The following is an 18330-nucleotide window of genomic DNA, read 5'->3' as shown; positions in this document are numbered from 1 at the left end:
GCTGTTGATGTTCTTTGCTGTTGCCATTCTCAGAATTACAGAAGATTGAAGAGAGGGCAAACAGACCCGTGACTTACAATATACTGTACTATAAATACACAAATATGCAAATATTACAGTACAAATTAATGATAAAGGATGTGTCCTTAGAAAGCAGTAGATATGTTTAATACTTTAAGCTGCTGGTGAGTTCAACAGCATAGGGTTCATAGACCTTAGTTGGAGTGAACGCTAAATTTAATTTGACGTGAATAAAAACGAGACTATGAGAGATATTCTGTACTTCAAGTCTGTTTAAAATGGTCTAATTTTCACAGCCTTGTTTTTGCTCACTTATTTTCAATGTTTTTTTCCAGTGAACGATCAATAACAATACAACATAACAATATAGGACACACTGAATGATCTGTACTTCTGTCGCTAACAGCTAGGGTTGGTAATTAAGATCCAGTTCAATTAAAAAAGTAATAATAATAATGGAACCAAATGATTTTCATAATGTTTGGTTAAATTAATGGTTCCTGAAAGGTCTGCATAAACAGACTAAAATACTCATACAGTGTTTCCTGCTGGCGATGTCAGATTTGTGAACAAATCATTCTTTTGAGTTGGATCTTTTCAATAAATGATTTATGACTACTGTAGTGGGATACATGAACAAATGACTCTTTTGAGTTGGTTCTTTTTAAAGAATCAGTCAAACAACTCACACATCAATCTTAAACTACTTGGTCTAATGGCTCAATCACTCACTGAATAAGTCAGGGTGGTTACAGAATTAACATCGGACTTATTAACTGAACAGCAGGTTCATATGTGACTTGATCCGATTCAGTCATATCCGACTCAAAAAGAACCAAGAAGTTTATCTGTGTCAAATCAGTGTCATTACTGACTGGTTATTCATATATCAACATGTATGGTAGATAATATATATATTCATAACAAAGTTTTGTTGGAATATGTAAGTAAAGTAAAATAATTGTTCTTGGAATCGTGAAGAAACCAGAGTAAAATTCAAAATTACTACCAGAATCATTAAAATCCTTGTGATTCCCATTCCTACTCACAACATAGATTTTATTCGCATCACATTATACCACATACTCTGAATAAGGTCTATACAGTCAAATAATGCATACTGTAATGAACAATTCAGACCAACATTGATGTGACAAGCACAAGACATGACCAACTGCAAGAAATAAAAAAAAAGTTTTTTTAATCTCAAATTCAATTGGGCCCAAGATGGGTAAAGCAAGACTAGACCCTGATTGTTCTACTACACCTTATACAGTAGTTGAAAGAGAAACAGATATCTAAATTCAATCTCTGAACACGGTTTAAACTGCACAAAGGCAGAAAAGCAACAGGACAACTCTTCCAAAATGTTAGGATAAGAATCAACCTGTCTCATTCCACTTTATTAGAATGTGTGAACAAATCAATGAGCCATGTTCACCCCATTTTTAACCTGTGTTATATACAGTTTTTCTCAACCGCTTTGGCTCAATTCTTGAATGAGAATTATTATTATTTTTTTTTCAAAACAATAAGTTCAAATCTCTGAACAATTAGTTCCCTATCTGTCACTCACTCGATGTTGTGTCGATGTAGTGACACTAGGGGTTGCACTTGGGAGCCCCAAACACCTCTGATATTTGAGAATAGGCCAATGAAAATACAGGTATAAAAGGAGCCGGCTTGCAACCACTCATTCAGATTTGTTCTTCGGAGCCGAGCGGTGACTATGTACTCCACTGCGTTTCCATTCACCTCAAAAGAGCATTTTAAGCTGTTGGATATACGGCACATTGCAGCAGGTTCTCCCCCTTTCGCACGGATAAGTGCAGAGAACAGCCACAATAAGAGAGTATATCTAAAAGAGAAATATTCCTCTAAAAGAGTGAGCACTGACGGAAAGTGTCTTTTTAAAGATGCCTTTCCGTCTGTGTGTAGTTCCTGGATGCAGTCGATATCTCTCCACTTCTGACGGCCATGATCGCTGCCTCACGTGTATGGACTGTAGCCACGTGGAGACAGCATTCGTGGATGGTTCATGTTCTCATTGTGAGAACATGACCATGGCGACGTTGGGGTCGTGGCTTTCCTACTTCAGAGGGAAAGCCACCCCAGCCGCTCCCCGCCCCGGTTCTTCTACCTACGGGTATCAGGCCACCACGGTTAGCGCTGGGGGCGATTTGGGGACCCCAATGGGAGTGGTTTCGGCGGGTGAACCCCCACGGACCTACCGTTCCCCAGTACACTCGTTTGCCCCAGTCGAGTTCTGGGATCTTAGGCAGCTCGCCCCAGGGCGAGTTTAATGTCTCTTTCAGGGCTCGAGTGCAGGATGAGCTCTCAATCGCAGCATCAGAGAGCGGGCTGGCATGGTCAGATGTGGATGACTCGGCTGGGTTCCCACCTTCGGGTGTGGTCGCCCAGTCTGAAACTGACGCGGAGCTGACCGCCATGCTTGTCGGGGCCGCCGTGAGTGTCAGGCTCGAGTGGAACCCTCCACCTTGCCCTAAGACCTCGCGGCTAGATGGGCTCAGAGTGCCACTCACAGCCACGCCCCACCCCAGTTCCATTCTTCCCGGAAGTGCATGAGGAGCTCACGAAGTTGTGACAGGCACCTTATACTGCCCGGACCCGCTTCAGAGCTTCTCCACTCTCAAAACCCTCGATGGTGGGACGGCCAGGGGGTACACCGTGATTCCTCAGATGGATAAGGTGGTTGCGGTGCACTAGTGCTGCAAAACGCCACCACCTGGCATAATCGCCCAAGACTCCCGTCCAAGGCCTGTAAGTCTACGTCGTCCCTGACGGCTAAGGCTTACAGTGCCGCTGGACAGGCCGCCTCCACCCTGCATGCCATGGCCCTCCTGCAAGTCCACCAGGCCAAGGCATTGAGAGAGCTAGACGAGGGTAGTCCTGACTCGAGGGTGATGCAGGAGCTGCACTCAGCGACCGACTTTGCCCTTCGGGCGACGAAGGTCACGGTGCGGGCTCTCAGGCAGGCGATGTCCACCATGGTGGTCCAGGAGTGCCACCTGTGGCTTAACCTGGTCGAGATGAAGGACGCCGACAAGGTTTGTTTACTTGACGCCCCATCTCCCAGGCTGGCCTGTTCAGCGACAGGACTTTGCTCAGCAGTTCTCGATGGTCAAGAAGCAGATGGAGGCTTTCCAGCATATTCTGCCCTGGCGTGGTTCAAGGTTCTGCACCCCGTCTGCTTGTCGCTGAGGGTATCCTCCTGCGGCAGCAAAAGTGGCTCTGCCACAGCCTGTGCCAACCGCTCGGCCCCAGCGTAGAGCCCCCTGCAGGAAGTCGATGCCCCTCGTCCCACAATCCGGTGCCAAGAACCCCAGGAAGGCTTCAAATCACCCCTGAGATGGGCGACCCAGGGTCGAGGAGATCTGCTGTAAGTTTGGAGGTGGTGCACAGACCACTCCATCCCCTGGTGGAGGGCCGGGAGGAGAATTTTTGTTTCCATTTGTGTTCATTTTGCGGCATGTCCGAGAGGCTGCGGTACCCACAGTTTCATAAAAAGAGCGGCTTCTTCACTCCCTGGGTCACACACTTGGTGTTTGCGGCCATTGTTTTCATAACCGCCGTATATTGAACATCCACAGCCAGGGCGCTATGAATGCGGTTTCCCTGCCTTCACGCACCCAGCTGCGGCACATACACACCCTCACTCAGGTGGTTGTGACAAATCACGAGGATGTGCTGACCGGTCCTATGGTGGGCACGCGGAGCAAGGTAAGTGCTTTAGTGGTTCTTTCAGCACAGCCTTGGGCTCAGGATGCCAGACTCCTCAACGTGGCAGTTCCTGCTCCCCCCCGCCGCAAGGCCCCGTCCACAGGTATGTCAAATGCGATTGTTCCCTTGGTGCCTCTCGCTCGGAGGTTGGAGGTGTGGCTAGTGCTCTCCAACCCATCGTGTTGGCTGGCCAGGACCATCTGACTCTGCTACGCAATTCAGTTCACCAGGCGCCCGCCCAGGTTCAATGGCATCTGTTTCACCGCGGTAAGAGGCGAGGACACCGCTGTCCTGCATGCGGAGATCGCAGTCCTTCTACAGATGGACGCGATAGAGCCTGTCCCTCCAGCCGAGATGAAGAAGGGGTTCTACAGCCCCTACTTCATCGTACTGAAGAAAGGCAGTGGGCTGCGACCAATCTTGGACCTGCGAGGACTGATATGGGTCCTGCACAAACTCCCGTTCAGGATGCTGATGCAGAAGTGGTTTGTGGCGGTAGACCTGAAGGACACGTACTTCCATGTCTCCATTTTGCCTCAGCACAGACCGGTTCTTTCGAGGGCCGGGCATATCAGTACAAGGTCCTCCCCTTCAGGCCTCTGTCCCTGTTGCCTTACGTCTTTAAGAAAGTCGCAGAGGCAGCCCTTGCCCCGCTAAGTGAAGTGGTCACCTGCATCCTCAACTCTCAACTCATCTCGATGACTGGCTGGTTTTAGCTCACTCTCGAGATCTATTGTGTGCACACAGGGACTTGGTACTCAGACACCTCAGCTGACTGGGGCTTCACGTCAACTGGGAAAAGAGCAAGCTCTCTCCGGTACAGAGCATCTCTTTTCTCGGGATGGAGTTGGACTCGGTCACTATGATAGCATGCCTCACGAATGAGCGAGCCCAGTCAGTGCTGAACTGCCTGAAGTCATTCAGGGGAAGAACAGTGGTCCCACTGAAGCAATTTCAGAGGCTCCTGGGGCATATGGCGTCCTCGGCGGCGGTTATGCCGCTTGGGTTGATGCATATGAGACCGCTTCAGCACTGGCTTCAGACTCGAGTCCTGAGATGGGCATGGCAAAACTAGACAACTAGACAAAACTGACATTCTTGTAGAGTACAGTAAGCAGTCAGCATCAACAAAAATGTAGAACAAAAATTAAATTTGTATATAACAAACATTTCCAGGGTTGACTGCCATGGTGAAAAAACATCTAAATATTTTGACCAGTACGGCTCACACGATGACAAAAAAACCCAAAAACATTTCATTTTGGTGGCATTGGCCAATTTACTGACACAATAACTAGGTTTTGAAGCATGAATTATATGTTTTGGGTGAGTTACTACATTTTGCAGACATGCAATAGAGTTGTGATGTCCCATAAAACAGTTGTGACAATTGCACTTAAAGTTTAGAGAATGTTAAGACTATTTCAAAATATGATCCAAAGCGACTGAGAAAAACTGTAATATAGGAGTTAGAAAGTAAGATCAAGCCCTGGAGTTGGAACACAAAAGGACAAACACGGGCCCTAATTTGGTGGTAAGGCCCGAGTTGGCAGGAGACAAAAAAAGAAACTGCCTGAGTTCTCTGACATTGAGAGTTTAGCAGTTAGCTTATCTCGATTCTAGCCAGCCAGCTTGTTATCAAATGTGATGAAATCATGGATTAATTCTGGGGTGATGCTATGTGATCACAGGCAATGGTTAGTATATTTTTAAGTGCTGACATATGAGGAGCTTAAGAAGGGGTTTTAATGGAAACCTATCCACTGCGGTACGATTCAAAGAAATGTCCACTCTTGGAACCCGAATAACAGGGAAATGGGCCAAGGGAAGTACCCTACTTTATTGACAAACCACATCAAACAGTCCCGCTGGCTTCAAAACGGCCAGCTCCGCTCTCACCCACAAGTGCTCCTATATCCCTCTTGACTCTCATTCTTGGCATGGCATACCTTTCAATCCATGCACTCTTATGACGCATGAGCAAATGGCAGCTTCAAAGCAATATGTCGGAAAATGTAATTGGTGAATTCTACCTAAATAAGTTTCAGATGGGTCTAACTAATTATAGAACCGAAGTGTGACTGATTTTGGCAACTGTAACATGATCCTGAATCAGTCTTTGTTGGTGCTGGCACATCATCTAAATCAACCCAGTCAGATTTTAGGGATAGGGACAGAGGTACATTTAGGGTTAGGCTTAGGGTTAGGGATGGGGTTAGGGTTAAGACCATAGGGTCGGGTTTGGTTGCTTCACTTTTAGGGCTGGGTTTTGATCAATTTGATTCTGATTCACAAGCTCTCAATTCGATTCTGATTTGTTCTGATTTATAAAAGTATATTTCAGTAATAATGTACATTTTGCATATTTGAAATTTGGTTGCATATGGGTGTGATTTACTTGCATTGTAGAGGGTTGCCACACAGAGTAAAATATCAATCTTTGGATTTAAAAATGTATCTCAAGATAATTTAAATGAAGATTGTTATGCATCTGAAAATTTGCTTCACTATTTTAGCCAAAATGAATACGTCCCATGCTGGAAGGCAGGATTTCCTTTGTCCCTCATTTGTTTTTTTTACATGTGGCCCCTCTCCTCCCCCTTATAATGTCTCAAGCTGTCGTGCTTATATGGTCAACATGAGTTTGAAAATGAAGTTTGAACATTTTCCCTATCCCATTTCCTCTGTCCCCACATCATTTCCTGTCCTCTCTCTACTATCCTCTATAAAAAAAATAAAAAAAAATCAGAGCACTGAAGCGAGATTCGGTAATAATGAGAAACACAAATAATGAAAATAAACAATATCCTAATATCCTAGAGAGTCTAGATTTAAATGGTAGCTGCAGCAGCAGGTGTGAAGTGTTCACAGGATATCAGGATATTCTCAAAGTAGAAATGAGTATGGGTGGACTATAAATAAACAGCAACTCGGGAAGCATGCTCAGAATGATGCTTAGCCAAGATGATTGCAAAGGAGATATGATGTGGTGCTAACCTTGGGGTTGGCACCTTATCCCGATTACTCTGCTGGTTAAGACGTAGAGGGCTGCAAAACAAACGGCCAGAAAGCTTCGTCTAAGTGAGATAAAAATATTACATGGAAGCCATGCTGTTGATGGACAAGCATTCCAAATGCAACACACACAATGTATAGACACACACACACACACACACACACACACACAAAGCTTAGTCTCTCACAAGTCACGTGGTAATGAGTTATATTGCATGAAGCTTATATTTATGGTAAATTAATTATGTAATTGAATTTCGTTTTTTGCCGATTCATTTCCATGTCATGATAAAATACTCCCCAAATTTTTTTTTTCAGTATTCTGAGGAGTGTGTATCTAAATAAAATATGTACAATATATCGGAGCCAATATCAGTATCTGTCAATATCAAAATTTGTAACTTCTTTCTTTTTTAATTATTTTGTAAAAATCAAAATAATTTTACAAATCTTTATTGTGAAGGGTTTAAACAATGTTTTCCATGCTTGTTCAAAGAACCATAAACAATTAATGAACATGCACCTGTAGAATGGTCGTTAAGACACTAACAGCTTACAGACAGTAGGCAATTAAGGTCACAGTTATAAAAACTTAGGACACTACTTAGAGACCTTTCTACTTCTACTGTGAGACACCTAAGACAGCGCTACAGGGAGACAGGAAGGACCGCTGATCATCCTCGCGTGTAACGTGTAACAACACCTGCACAGGATCGATACATCTGAATATCACACCTGTGGGACAGGTACAAGATGGCAACAACAACTGCCCGAGTTACACCAGGAATGCACAATCACTCCATCAGTTCTCAGACTGAGAGAGAGGATGGAGGGCTTGTAGGCCTGTTGTAAGCCAGGTCCTTACATGACATCACCGGCAACAATGTCACCTATGGGCACAAACCCACCTTCGCTGGACAAGACAGGACTGGCAAAAAGTGCTCTTCACTGATGAGTCACAGTTTTGTCTCACCAGAGGTGATGGTCGGACTCGCGTTTATCGCTGAAGGAATGAGCGTTACACCGAGGCCTGTACTCTGGAGTGGGATCGATTTGGAGGTGGAAGATCTGTCATGGTCTGGGGCGGTGTGTCACAGCATCATTGGACTGAGCTTGTTGTCATTGCAGGCAGTCTCACCGCTGTATGTTACTGGGAAGACATCCTCCTCCCTCAAGTGGTACCCTTCCTGCAGTCTCATCCTGACATGACCCTCCAGCATGACAATGCCATCAGCCATACTGCTCGTTCTGTATGTGATTTCCTGCAAGACAGGAATGTCAGTGTTCTGCCATGGCCAGCGAAGAGCCCGGATCTCAATCCCATTGAGCACGTCTGGGACCTGTTGGATTGGAGGGTGCAGGCTAGGGCCATTCCCCCAGAAATGTCCGGGAACTTGCAAGTGCCTTGGTGGAAGAGTTGGGTAACATCTCACAGCAAGTACTGGCAAATCTGGTGCAGTCCATGAGGAGGAGATGCACTACAGTACTTAATGCAGCTGGTGGCCACACCAGATACTGACTGTTACTTTTGATGTTGACCCCCCCCCCTTTGTTCAGGGACACATTATTCCATTTCTGTTAGTCACATGTCTGTAAAACTTGTCTTAGTTGTTGAATCTTTTTATGTTCATACAAATATTTACACGTTAAATTTGCTGAAAATAAAAGCAGTTGAAAATGAGAGGACGCTTCTTTTTTTGCTGAGTTTTTATATCAGCGGCTCCCTGATTTTACCGATACACTGTAAGACCAATATTTCTGTCTGGTTTAAAGAGTAATAAACTGTTATCTATCATTACTACTGCACACTATAATGTACAGTATCCATTATTCAGTTAATAAACAGTTACCTTTTATTTTGTTAAGACTTCGCCTGTGGAGGTTGAGGCTTCGCCTGTGTATTTGACGCTGCTAAACCAGATACTTCAGTTGCGTCGCTAGACTTCAGAATCAGATAAACCGTGGTACAAATGCATACCAACTCGTATAATGGAGTCGAGATAAACATTTTAAAGCAAACAGGAACTTGACAATAGATTTGATTAACATGACTGATAAACGTTTTCAACTTAACACCCTCCTCTCTATTAATTTTCTTTCAGCATCCCCTGGCATCCTTTGAACGCCCACTGGGGGGTGGTACCACCTCCATTGAGAACCACTGTTCTAGGTCATCATCTTTTTCTTGAAGGAACTTCATCAAAATTCATGCTGAGCTTCAGATCTTGTTAACTTGTGATGATTAGGGTGTTATGAGTGGCAAATCCAATTTCAGTTGTTTGAGGTCTAATCTTAATTAAGGATTCAGTTCATGAAAGTGAGGGCTGCCCCCTAAAGCAGCTGTTTTCAGAGAGTCAAATATTGCAGCTTTATTTTCCTGCTATTGGTGAATGAACAACAGATAGGCAGGATAGTTGACTAGTTGGTCATTGGACTAGTTTATCAACTTTTTTAGCTAGATATTAGCTTTTTTTAATTGAACTTTTACAGACCCAACATCACAGAGATGGTTTTAGGGTGCTGACAGCATACTGTGCTTTGAGTTTACTTGTGAACAGTCTACTTGTAGCTGTATTTTTAAATGTGGTTACAGCTATCAAAGCAATGCTTTATACAAATTCACCACTTTTACTAATAACTTTATAGTCAATTACAGTTAGACTTCAAATCGCCTTCAGTGAAATGTTCTCATTGTGCATTATGTAAAGGTCTCATTTTCATTTTTTTTTGTGTGTAGACTATTATAGTTTTGCATAATAAAAAATAATAGATATTAAGCCTATTTAATTGTTGAATATTTGTCAGTTACCCTGTTGAAGGGCTTTGCATTATTGCATTCAGTCAGACATCTTTGGCCATTGCGTCGTGTCTTGCTTTTCCTTTGACTGCCTTGTGACATGAATGTTAAATTTTCAAGTTGCTGTCTCAAGTTAAAAATTGTTCAGCTTCTAAAAACATTTTTTGTTCCATTTTGTCTGTGTAACCGGTCCTGCTTGACCCTGTCCAAACGTGGAATTCGAACCGGTGTCGGCCGGCATGGGAGGAGGGAGCGCTAACGTGCAAGGTTATTATAGTTTACTGAAACTGAAACGAAATTCCAAAAAATAACCTAGAAAAACTCATTTAAAACTAAAGTTTTCCAAAAAAACTAAAACTAAACTGAAACTTTCATGCATTGCTTCAAAACTAACTAAAACGAAATAGAAATTATCATAAAATATTTTTCATTTTCATTTTTAATACTGTACTTTGATTTTTGCATGTTACGAAATTGTTTTTGCCTCTTTTAACGTCTCCATTTGTTGTAAATATGCCATCTACTGGCCATGAGTTTCATGTGCATGTGCCCACATTTGGTTAGGTGCTCAATATTTCAAGATAATTGGATTAGTTTGTTTTAATCACATCATTCATTGCTGTTCAGAAAATAAAGGGATACATACCTTCATCAACCACTTTATTAGGAACACATGTACACCTACTTATTCATGCGATTATCTAATCAGCCAATCATATGGCAGCAGTGCAATGCATAAAATCATGCAGATATGGGTCAGGACCTTCAGTTAATGTTCACATCAAACATCAGAATGGGGGGAAAATATGATTTCAGTGATTTTGACTGTGGCATGATTGTTGGTGCCAGACGGGCTGATTTGAGTATTTCTGAAGCTGCTGATCTCCTGGGATTTTCACTCACAACAGTCTCTAGAGTTTACTCAGAATGGTGCCAAAAAACAAAAAATGTTCAGTGAGCAGCATTTCTGCTGACAGAAGCTCCTTGTTGATGAGAGAGGTCAACGGAGAATGGCCAGACTGGTTCAAGCTGACAGAAAGGCCACGGTAACTCAGATAACTACTCTGTTTAATTGAAGTAAATAAAAAAATGTAAAAATCCTTGTCTGTCTCATTCTTCTGTGCTAGCATCTTAACTACTCCAGCCACTGAGAGAACTTGGTAGTCCTATACTGCAGATGTTGCTAAACTTTGTATAACAAATTGCTTTCTATGTGTCTGTGGCAGGGCGGAGGGCGGGGCGGAGGGCGGGGCCGGGTCATGATTCCGCACACCCGGCCCCGAATTAGGCTGATTAAGCCCGAGAGGGATAAGGCCGACCGGAGATGGCAGTGCAACAGAGAGAGAGTTACGGACAGCTCTCGGGCTTAATCAGCCTAATTCGGGGCCGGGTATGCGGAATCACGACCTGGCCCCACCACAGTGTCTCATTTGTAAGTCGCTTTGGATAAAAGCATCTGCTACTAAGTGACTAAATGTAAATGTACAATTGTAGAAAGCAGAATTGTATCTCAGAATGCACAACACGTTGAACCTTGAGGCAGATGGGCTTCAACAGCAGAAGACCACATTGGGTTCCACTTTTGTCAGCTGAGAACAGAAGCCTCAGCTTTCTGTTCTTGGCTGACCATAGTGGAACCTGACATGGTCTTCTGCTTGTTGTAGCCCATTCGCCTCAAGATTTGACATGTTGTGCATTCCGCAGAACTGTCTGCTGAAATCCCAGGAGATCAGCAGCTACAGAAATATCCAACCCAGTCCGTCTGGCCCCAACAATCATGCCACGGTGGAAATCACTGAGATCACATTTTTTCCCATTCTGATGGTTGATGTGAACTTTAACTGAAGGTCCTGACCCATATCTACATGATTTTACTGCACTGCTGCCACACAATTGGCTGATTAGATAATCACATGAATACTGTAAGTAGGTGTACCTAATAAAATGCTCTGTGTATGTACAGTATCTCTATATTTGTAAGTCCTTCTTGGTTGTTTTTACCATGATGTATGTCAGCCTAGCTATACACTATGTAGATCTATGTGTAATCTGGACTGGATAGGGAATGGTTTCATTTAAAGAACATTACACAAATTTGTCCCCTGCCAAGACATTTACTCATCTGTGTTAACTGAAACAGAAATAAAAATACAAAATAAAATATATTGATAGACTAAAATAAATCTAAAACTAAAATAAATAATAATTTAAAATTGAATAAGAAATAAAAATATAAACTAAATTAAAAACCCAAAACTATAATGACCTTGCTAACGAGGAGGCTAAAGGCTACAGCCTCTAGCATCAGTCACTAGTGTGCCTCTTGAGGCCAGGGGAGTGAGGTTTACACATACCACACAGCTATCACATACCAGCTGGCTCCCATTACACTCACCCCCCCCAAACCTCACTCCCATCCGGGTCATGGCACCACTGTAACGGTCCTGCCCGACCCGCTCCGAAAAGGATTTGATCCGGCATCTCTGGCATAGGAGGTGGGCACGCTAATGAGGAGGCTAAAGGCTACAGCCACTAGCATCAGTTGCTAATGCGCCTCTTGAGGCCAGGAGAGTGAGGTTTACACATACCGCACAGCTATCATGTACCAGATGGCTCCCTTGACACTCACCCCCATAAACCTCACTCCCATCGTGGTCATGGCACCACTGTAATCGGTCCTGCTTGACCCGCTCTGAATGGGATTTGAACCGGTGTTGGCCAGCATAGGAGGCAGGCATGCTAACGTGGGGGCTAAAGGCTACAACCTCTAGTGTCAGTGCTAGTGCACCTCTTGAGGCCAGGGGAGTGAGGTTTACACATAATGCACAGCTTTCACGTACCAGCTGGCTCCCATTACATCTGCTCTGCCTAGCTGATTTTGAACACAAGAATGCGTCCTGTGTGTACAATCCCCTAAAAAACATGTTTGAGAATCCCTGGACAACCAGAGGTTTTTTGTGGAATTATATAAACCCTGTGTCAAAAATATTAATATCAAACAACATTATCCTAATAATAATGCATTGCCCTCCCAACTGTAAAAAAAAATCATGCAAACATGAATTTACTTGGATTTTGTGTAAAAACTTTCATTACATACAAAACATATTGAAAGAACTTACAATAACTGGGTGAAAATTTTGCTTTAGAGGGAACTCAGAGTGGGATTTCTTTGACCTATGAGCAAGAAGGGGGAAATGGAAAACCCGGAGTGGAGTTGGAGTGGAGTGATTAAAGAATGCTTTGAGTGGAGAGGGTAAACTGCTGTCGCTCCAATCAACTCACATACCCTGGTTTAGACCACCATCAGACTAGTCGATTTTGAAAATATCCACATCCAGTGAACGGTGCCAGTGCCTTGCAAAGTCATTGACTTGAATGAAGGCATATTTGAAAGGCATTTAAGAATCGCACACTTCAATTTCCCGGAGGACTCTGTGTTCATTCATTAAGGCCTTTACTTTCAATGTGCATCTTCACCCTATATGATCACCGACTGGCCAAAACAAACAGCAGCAATTTCATCAAAGATGTGAGATGCAGCAATCCTGTAATCAGTAATGATGGAGTCCTTAATGTCCCACTTTCTATTCACAGCAGAAATCGCAAGTTCAAATGAGTGAGCCGAACTGCTAGCAGTACTGCTGTCTGTCTGTGATTGAGGACAGATATAGAATCGATCGGTTCAGCACCCACTGTGCATATTTATTTACTTTCAATTACTTTCAGCTGTTTGTAGCAACAGCACTCAGGCTAAAGAAATAATACAGGTCTTTGTCATTATCATGCTGGGCTAAATAAGAAATTTACTGAGGCACAGCCAAAGGTGTAGCTCTTTCACAGTGTGGGGGAAGCTACTTTGAAACTGCAGCTTGTCAAGCTACAAGCTACGTGGAATTTAAAGTAGTTAAACTAGTCAAGATACCCCATTGAAAAAGTAGTTAGTTATGCTACAAAGAGATTTTATTTTTTATTTTTTGTCAGAATACGTTGCAACTTGTTGGAAAAAGTAGCTTGTTACTCGAAAAGCTACTCGTTTTGAAAACAGCTGAACTTCTGTCACGCTACTGAAACTGTAGTTACTTTTAGTTAGCTAGCTACCCAACATTGTTCCACGTGAAGTGTGAGAGACATTTACACACATACAGTACAATCCACACAGAAAACATTGCAAACTACTTCACATATAATAAAATGCTGTATGACAAAAACGAAATGACAGATATCTACCAGCAGAAAAGCGTTAGCATTGAAGCCTAATGCCTTTTGGAGCCTGTGAGCGTGTGACCCCAGATAAACTGAAATTCTGCAGCAAAGCCAACAGCTGGGCTATCATGTGCAAAAGCCATGCAGAGAATCTAGCATTTGTCAGGCTGCCCAATACATTGTCCTGCTAATATTGTCATACATCACAGAGTATGAATCCATTTTGATATGGTCCAACACTTGTGCAAAAGTGTACAGTGTAGGGTATTTTTAGATTTGTAGCAGACATAGAGTATGGTAGCTGATAAATTAAGCATTATCAGCTATTATTAAGAGCAGTGAAGGCACATCCTCTGATTCTACGATAACGTAATAAAACGAGCTAGGCTAATCCATCCTTGAAATTCATTATGTGATTAATGTGGTGTACAATTTGAGAGGTGCCATCACTTCTAGAGTGAGATGAATGCACATTTATTTTTAGGAACCTTACATTAAAGGTCTGAAACAGTCCATACTCACTTCAACATAGGGTCATAAGGTAATGCAATCACAGAAATTACAAAGTTTTCATGGATTGTTCAAATACCTAACCCTATGAATTAGGAATAATAATAGTGATACTTGCCTTAGCCAGCACAACAAATTATTCCAAATAACTGAAGCACATAATTGTGGTTGTCATGTAGAATATCCCGAAGGCAAAGTGGATTTTGTAGAGGTACTTTCTTCCAGCTATGCTATTCCAATTTTAGTTTGCATGAAATGCAGAAGCAATATTTCCCAGGACAAAGTCTTGCTTAATTTCAGCCAATGATCAGATCTTGCTGCTTGTTACCACTTCTATAAGAGCATTCATTACAAGTCACCAATTCATTATGTGATGTAAACAAACCATGCTTACAATGCTAACCATGCTAAAATTTCAGTGTGTATAACGTTATGCCACACTTTGGATTGAGTACTGTCCAAATTAAAGGTATAGTTAACACACAAATGAACATTCTGTAACCATTTACACATCCTTGTGATTTTCCAAAACCTTGTTAATTTCTTTTTTCTGTTTTTGTGGAACACAAAAGTAGATGTTAGGCAGAATGTTAGGGAAGGGCTTCAAGCCTTAGTCTTCATTCACTTTCGTTGTATGGAAAAAATAAGAGCAGTATGAATTTGATTTAATTTTTTTCTCTTGTGTTCCATAGAAGAAATAAAGTCATATTTGGTTTGGTTGGTAAAGACAATTAATTTTTGGGTGAACTATTCCTTCCTATACAATTTTGTTAGGCTACTTATGTAGACTACAAATGAGGTATTTACTCCAATGAACAAGTGACTTGCTGCGATGTTGTTAAGTGTTGGCTCTAGAAAGATACAGCATCTAGGTAGTGTTGAAGCCCCCTAAGCTGGCCCAAAAGAGCCCTGTTCACCCCATCCAGCATCAGTTACTCACGCTGGCACTGGGCCCAGGAGACACGCGTCCAACCCCAACAGCAGTCAATGTGGCCACCATATCGGCACAGCCCATTGGATGAGGCCATCTGTCTGGGCCACCTGTCAGGAGACAGTTTGATCAGTTTTTGGCCAATCACTGCATTGCAGACAGTTAAGTGGGAATAACATTGTACATAATTTGGCAAAGAATTACTTACCAATAGTGACAGTTGGCCTGCTCATAATGTTACTGTTACAAACATTTTCCACAAGATGCAGAACTTACATCAAATTAAAAGATTGATTACTGATTAATCACTGAATTAAATATCCAACCATGTGGTCTCTAGGGGGTTTGATGGGATCTGATGAGGTCTAATGGGGTCTGATGCAGTCTCTAGGCGGTTTGATGTGGTCTTTAGGGGATCTGTGGTCTGATGTGGTCTAATTGGGTCTTGTGTGGTCAGTGTTGGGAGGGTTACTTTTGAAATGTATTCCACTACAGATTACAGAATACATGCTGTAAAATGTAATTTGTAACATATTCCGTTAGATTACTCAAGGTCAGTAACGTATTCTAAATACTTTGGATTACTTCTTCAGCACTGGTAGATTTTTTCACTTGTTTGACTATAAAAACTCTGCCAGTACAGTAAGACAAAATACACGTTAAAAATACATTCTCTGAAAAACCTAAATATCTTATGCAGTGTTGTTTCTAAAACAAGATAAATCAAATTGATCTTGTTATAAGGATTTTTAGATATTTTTACAGGAAAACAATATAAAAATTATTATCAAGGATATGATTTTTGCCCTAATATCAAAGGTCTTATTTAAAAAAAAAAAAAAAAAAAAAAATTATGATCCAACGTGAAATTTCTTGATAAAAAAATATGATCTTGTCTTGTAACATGTGCATGTAAAATGGCTAGAAATAGCACTTTAGCTTAGCGTAAAGCTAAGGTTTATTTCTATTTCTTCTGCTTCAAACTTACTTCTCTGTCTGCTCGTATGAATGTAACATATCAGAAGAAAGTGTTTCACCGCTGTTCAAATGCACTTTGGATCGCATCATTTATATGTATAAATGTTTTCCATCTGAAAGGACTCCCCAACCCTGTGTGTGGTTTCTAGGGAGTCTGATAAGGTCAAATGGGGTCTGATTCAACCTCTTGGTGATCTGTCAAGGTCTACTGGGGTCTGATATGATGTTTAGGTGAACTGATGTGGTCTCTAGGTGGTATGATGAGGTCTATTGGGGTCCGTTGTGGTCATTATGAGATTTGATGTGTTCTCTTTGGGGTTTAATGGAGTCTATGATGTCTGATGTGGTCTCTAGGGGGTTTGATGGGGGGGACTACTGGGGTCTGATATGGTCTTAATGAGATCTAATGTGGTCTCTTTGGGGTTTGATGGGTCTGATTAGGTCTAATGTTGTCTCTAGGAAGTCTGATGAGGTCAAATGGGGTCTGATGTGGTCTCTAGAGGGTTTGATGGGGTCTGATTAGGTCTAGTCAGGTCCTATGTGGTTTCTAGGGAGTCTGGTGAGGTCTAATTGGGTCTTATGCAATCTCTAGGTGGTCTGATGAGGTCTATTGGGGTCTGATATTGTCTTAAAGAGATCTGAAGTGGTCTCTAGGCAGTCTGGTGAGGTTTATTGGGGTCTGATCTAGTCTTTACGGGATCTGACTTGGTCTCTTTGGGATTTTATGGAGTCTAATGGGGTCTGATGTGGTCTCTACGGAATTTGATTGGGTCTGATTAGGTCTTATGTGGTTTCTAGGGAGTCTGATGAGGTCTAATGGCTTTTATCATATCTCAAGGAGGTCTGATGAGGTGTATTGGGGTTTGATATGGACATTAGGGGATCTGATGTGGTCTCAAGGGGGTTGGATGCAGTCTCCAGGTGGCCTGATAATGTCTAATGGGGTCTGATGTGGATCTGACGTGTCATCCATCCATCCATCCGCATAGTTCTACTTGCATGAATCTTGTTTATTAAAATACAGTATTAGAAAATATTATATTATGGACTGAAAATGTCACAAGCTGGATTCAGACTCCTGCAAAAAATATCAAAGTATGTGCACTACCCACCAGGCCACATCTTTGACATCCCATTTGCATTTTGTTGTAGCTTTTCCTGGCTTTACCAGACTAGTGGGGTGCAAATAGATGTACTGTATCCATTCATACTACTAAAAACCTAAAGATTCTCGCATATGTGCTAGTCATGAGGAATCTACTATTGTTCCTGTTTTTACTCTTGTTGGGTTATCCTAGCATCAGTTATCTAGTGGTGTTTTATCTACAATCACACAGCTTCCGCTGTACTCAGTGACTACAGGTAAGACCACCTTGAGTTATCACCCTGCTGTGCCATACCAGGGGCAGATGTTCTTGTATGTTGTTACCGGATGCACAGAGAAGAGATAACACAAACTGTGTCTAGCCTTAGGTTAGCAGGAAGCTATTGAAAATAATGTGAATTTTACATCGAGATATGTTACATGACCCAACAATGAGGGCAAACAGGACAGATTTTTGGAAAGCATCATGCCAAAGCTGTTTAAAACCGATCTTCCACAAAATGGGAAAGGTACAGCTAGAAGAGCAGTTGAATCACTTTTAAATGGGAGAATTTCTTGGCAGCATTAACCGGGATTACTGATTTCTTTCTTCACAAGCAGCACTCCAAAAGTTTTTTTGTGAAGAAGTAAAAGGATAAAACCATTTAAGGTCTGAGAAAATGAGCAAAAGGGAATGAACTTAGGTCACATGACGTAAGATAAATGAATCATGGGTAAAAGATACAGGGTAAACAGCACATTTTGCCAAAGCAAAGCTAAAATTAAACTTCTTAACTCGCCTGGCTCTGTTACCACAGAAAGGGGAAAATAAGAAAGAAATAGTAAGTGAAAGGTAGATCATGAGAACAAAAGAAAGAAAGATACAGTTTTATGTGTGGCTGAGGAGGAAATCTTGTGGCTCTGTTCCAAAACTTAGAGAGCTGCCTACGTAGGCAGAATTTTAAGGCATCATTGGTGTGCTCCCAGTGCAGAGATTTCCAAAGGTAAGTGCCATAATTATGCTGTTTTCAAAGAAACCTTCTTTTG

The 18330-nt window shown here is 42.2% G+C and overlaps 1 protein-coding gene across 6 annotated transcripts in view; it reads right to left on the bottom strand.

Moving 5' to 3' along the window:
- The window catches only part of LOC127444684 (nephronectin-like), a 72506-nt gene that overhangs the window by 45959 nt on the left and 8217 nt on the right, over positions 1 to 18330 (bottom strand). For 3 of the 6 annotated variants that reach the window (XM_051704205.1, XM_051704208.1, XM_051704210.1), the window contains exons 2-3: positions 15231 to 15331; positions 6760 to 6810 (exon numbers count right to left, since the gene is read on the bottom strand). In XM_051704205.1, coding sequence (XP_051560165.1) covers positions 6760 to 6810; positions 15231 to 15331 — 152 coding nt within the window. The remainder of the gene's footprint in view (positions 1 to 6759; positions 6811 to 15230; positions 15332 to 18330) is intronic. The other 3 variants (XM_051704206.1, XM_051704209.1, XM_051704211.1) reach the window with 1 other exon arrangement.

This window comes from Myxocyprinus asiaticus, chromosome 8, assembly GCF_019703515.2.
Source record: "Myxocyprinus asiaticus isolate MX2 ecotype Aquarium Trade chromosome 8, UBuf_Myxa_2, whole genome shotgun sequence".
Taxonomy (NCBI): Eukaryota; Metazoa; Chordata; class Actinopteri; order Cypriniformes; family Catostomidae; genus Myxocyprinus; species Myxocyprinus asiaticus.
The sequence above is the reverse complement of the archived record's forward strand: the minus strand, read 5'-3'. Positions and strand labels throughout refer to the sequence as shown.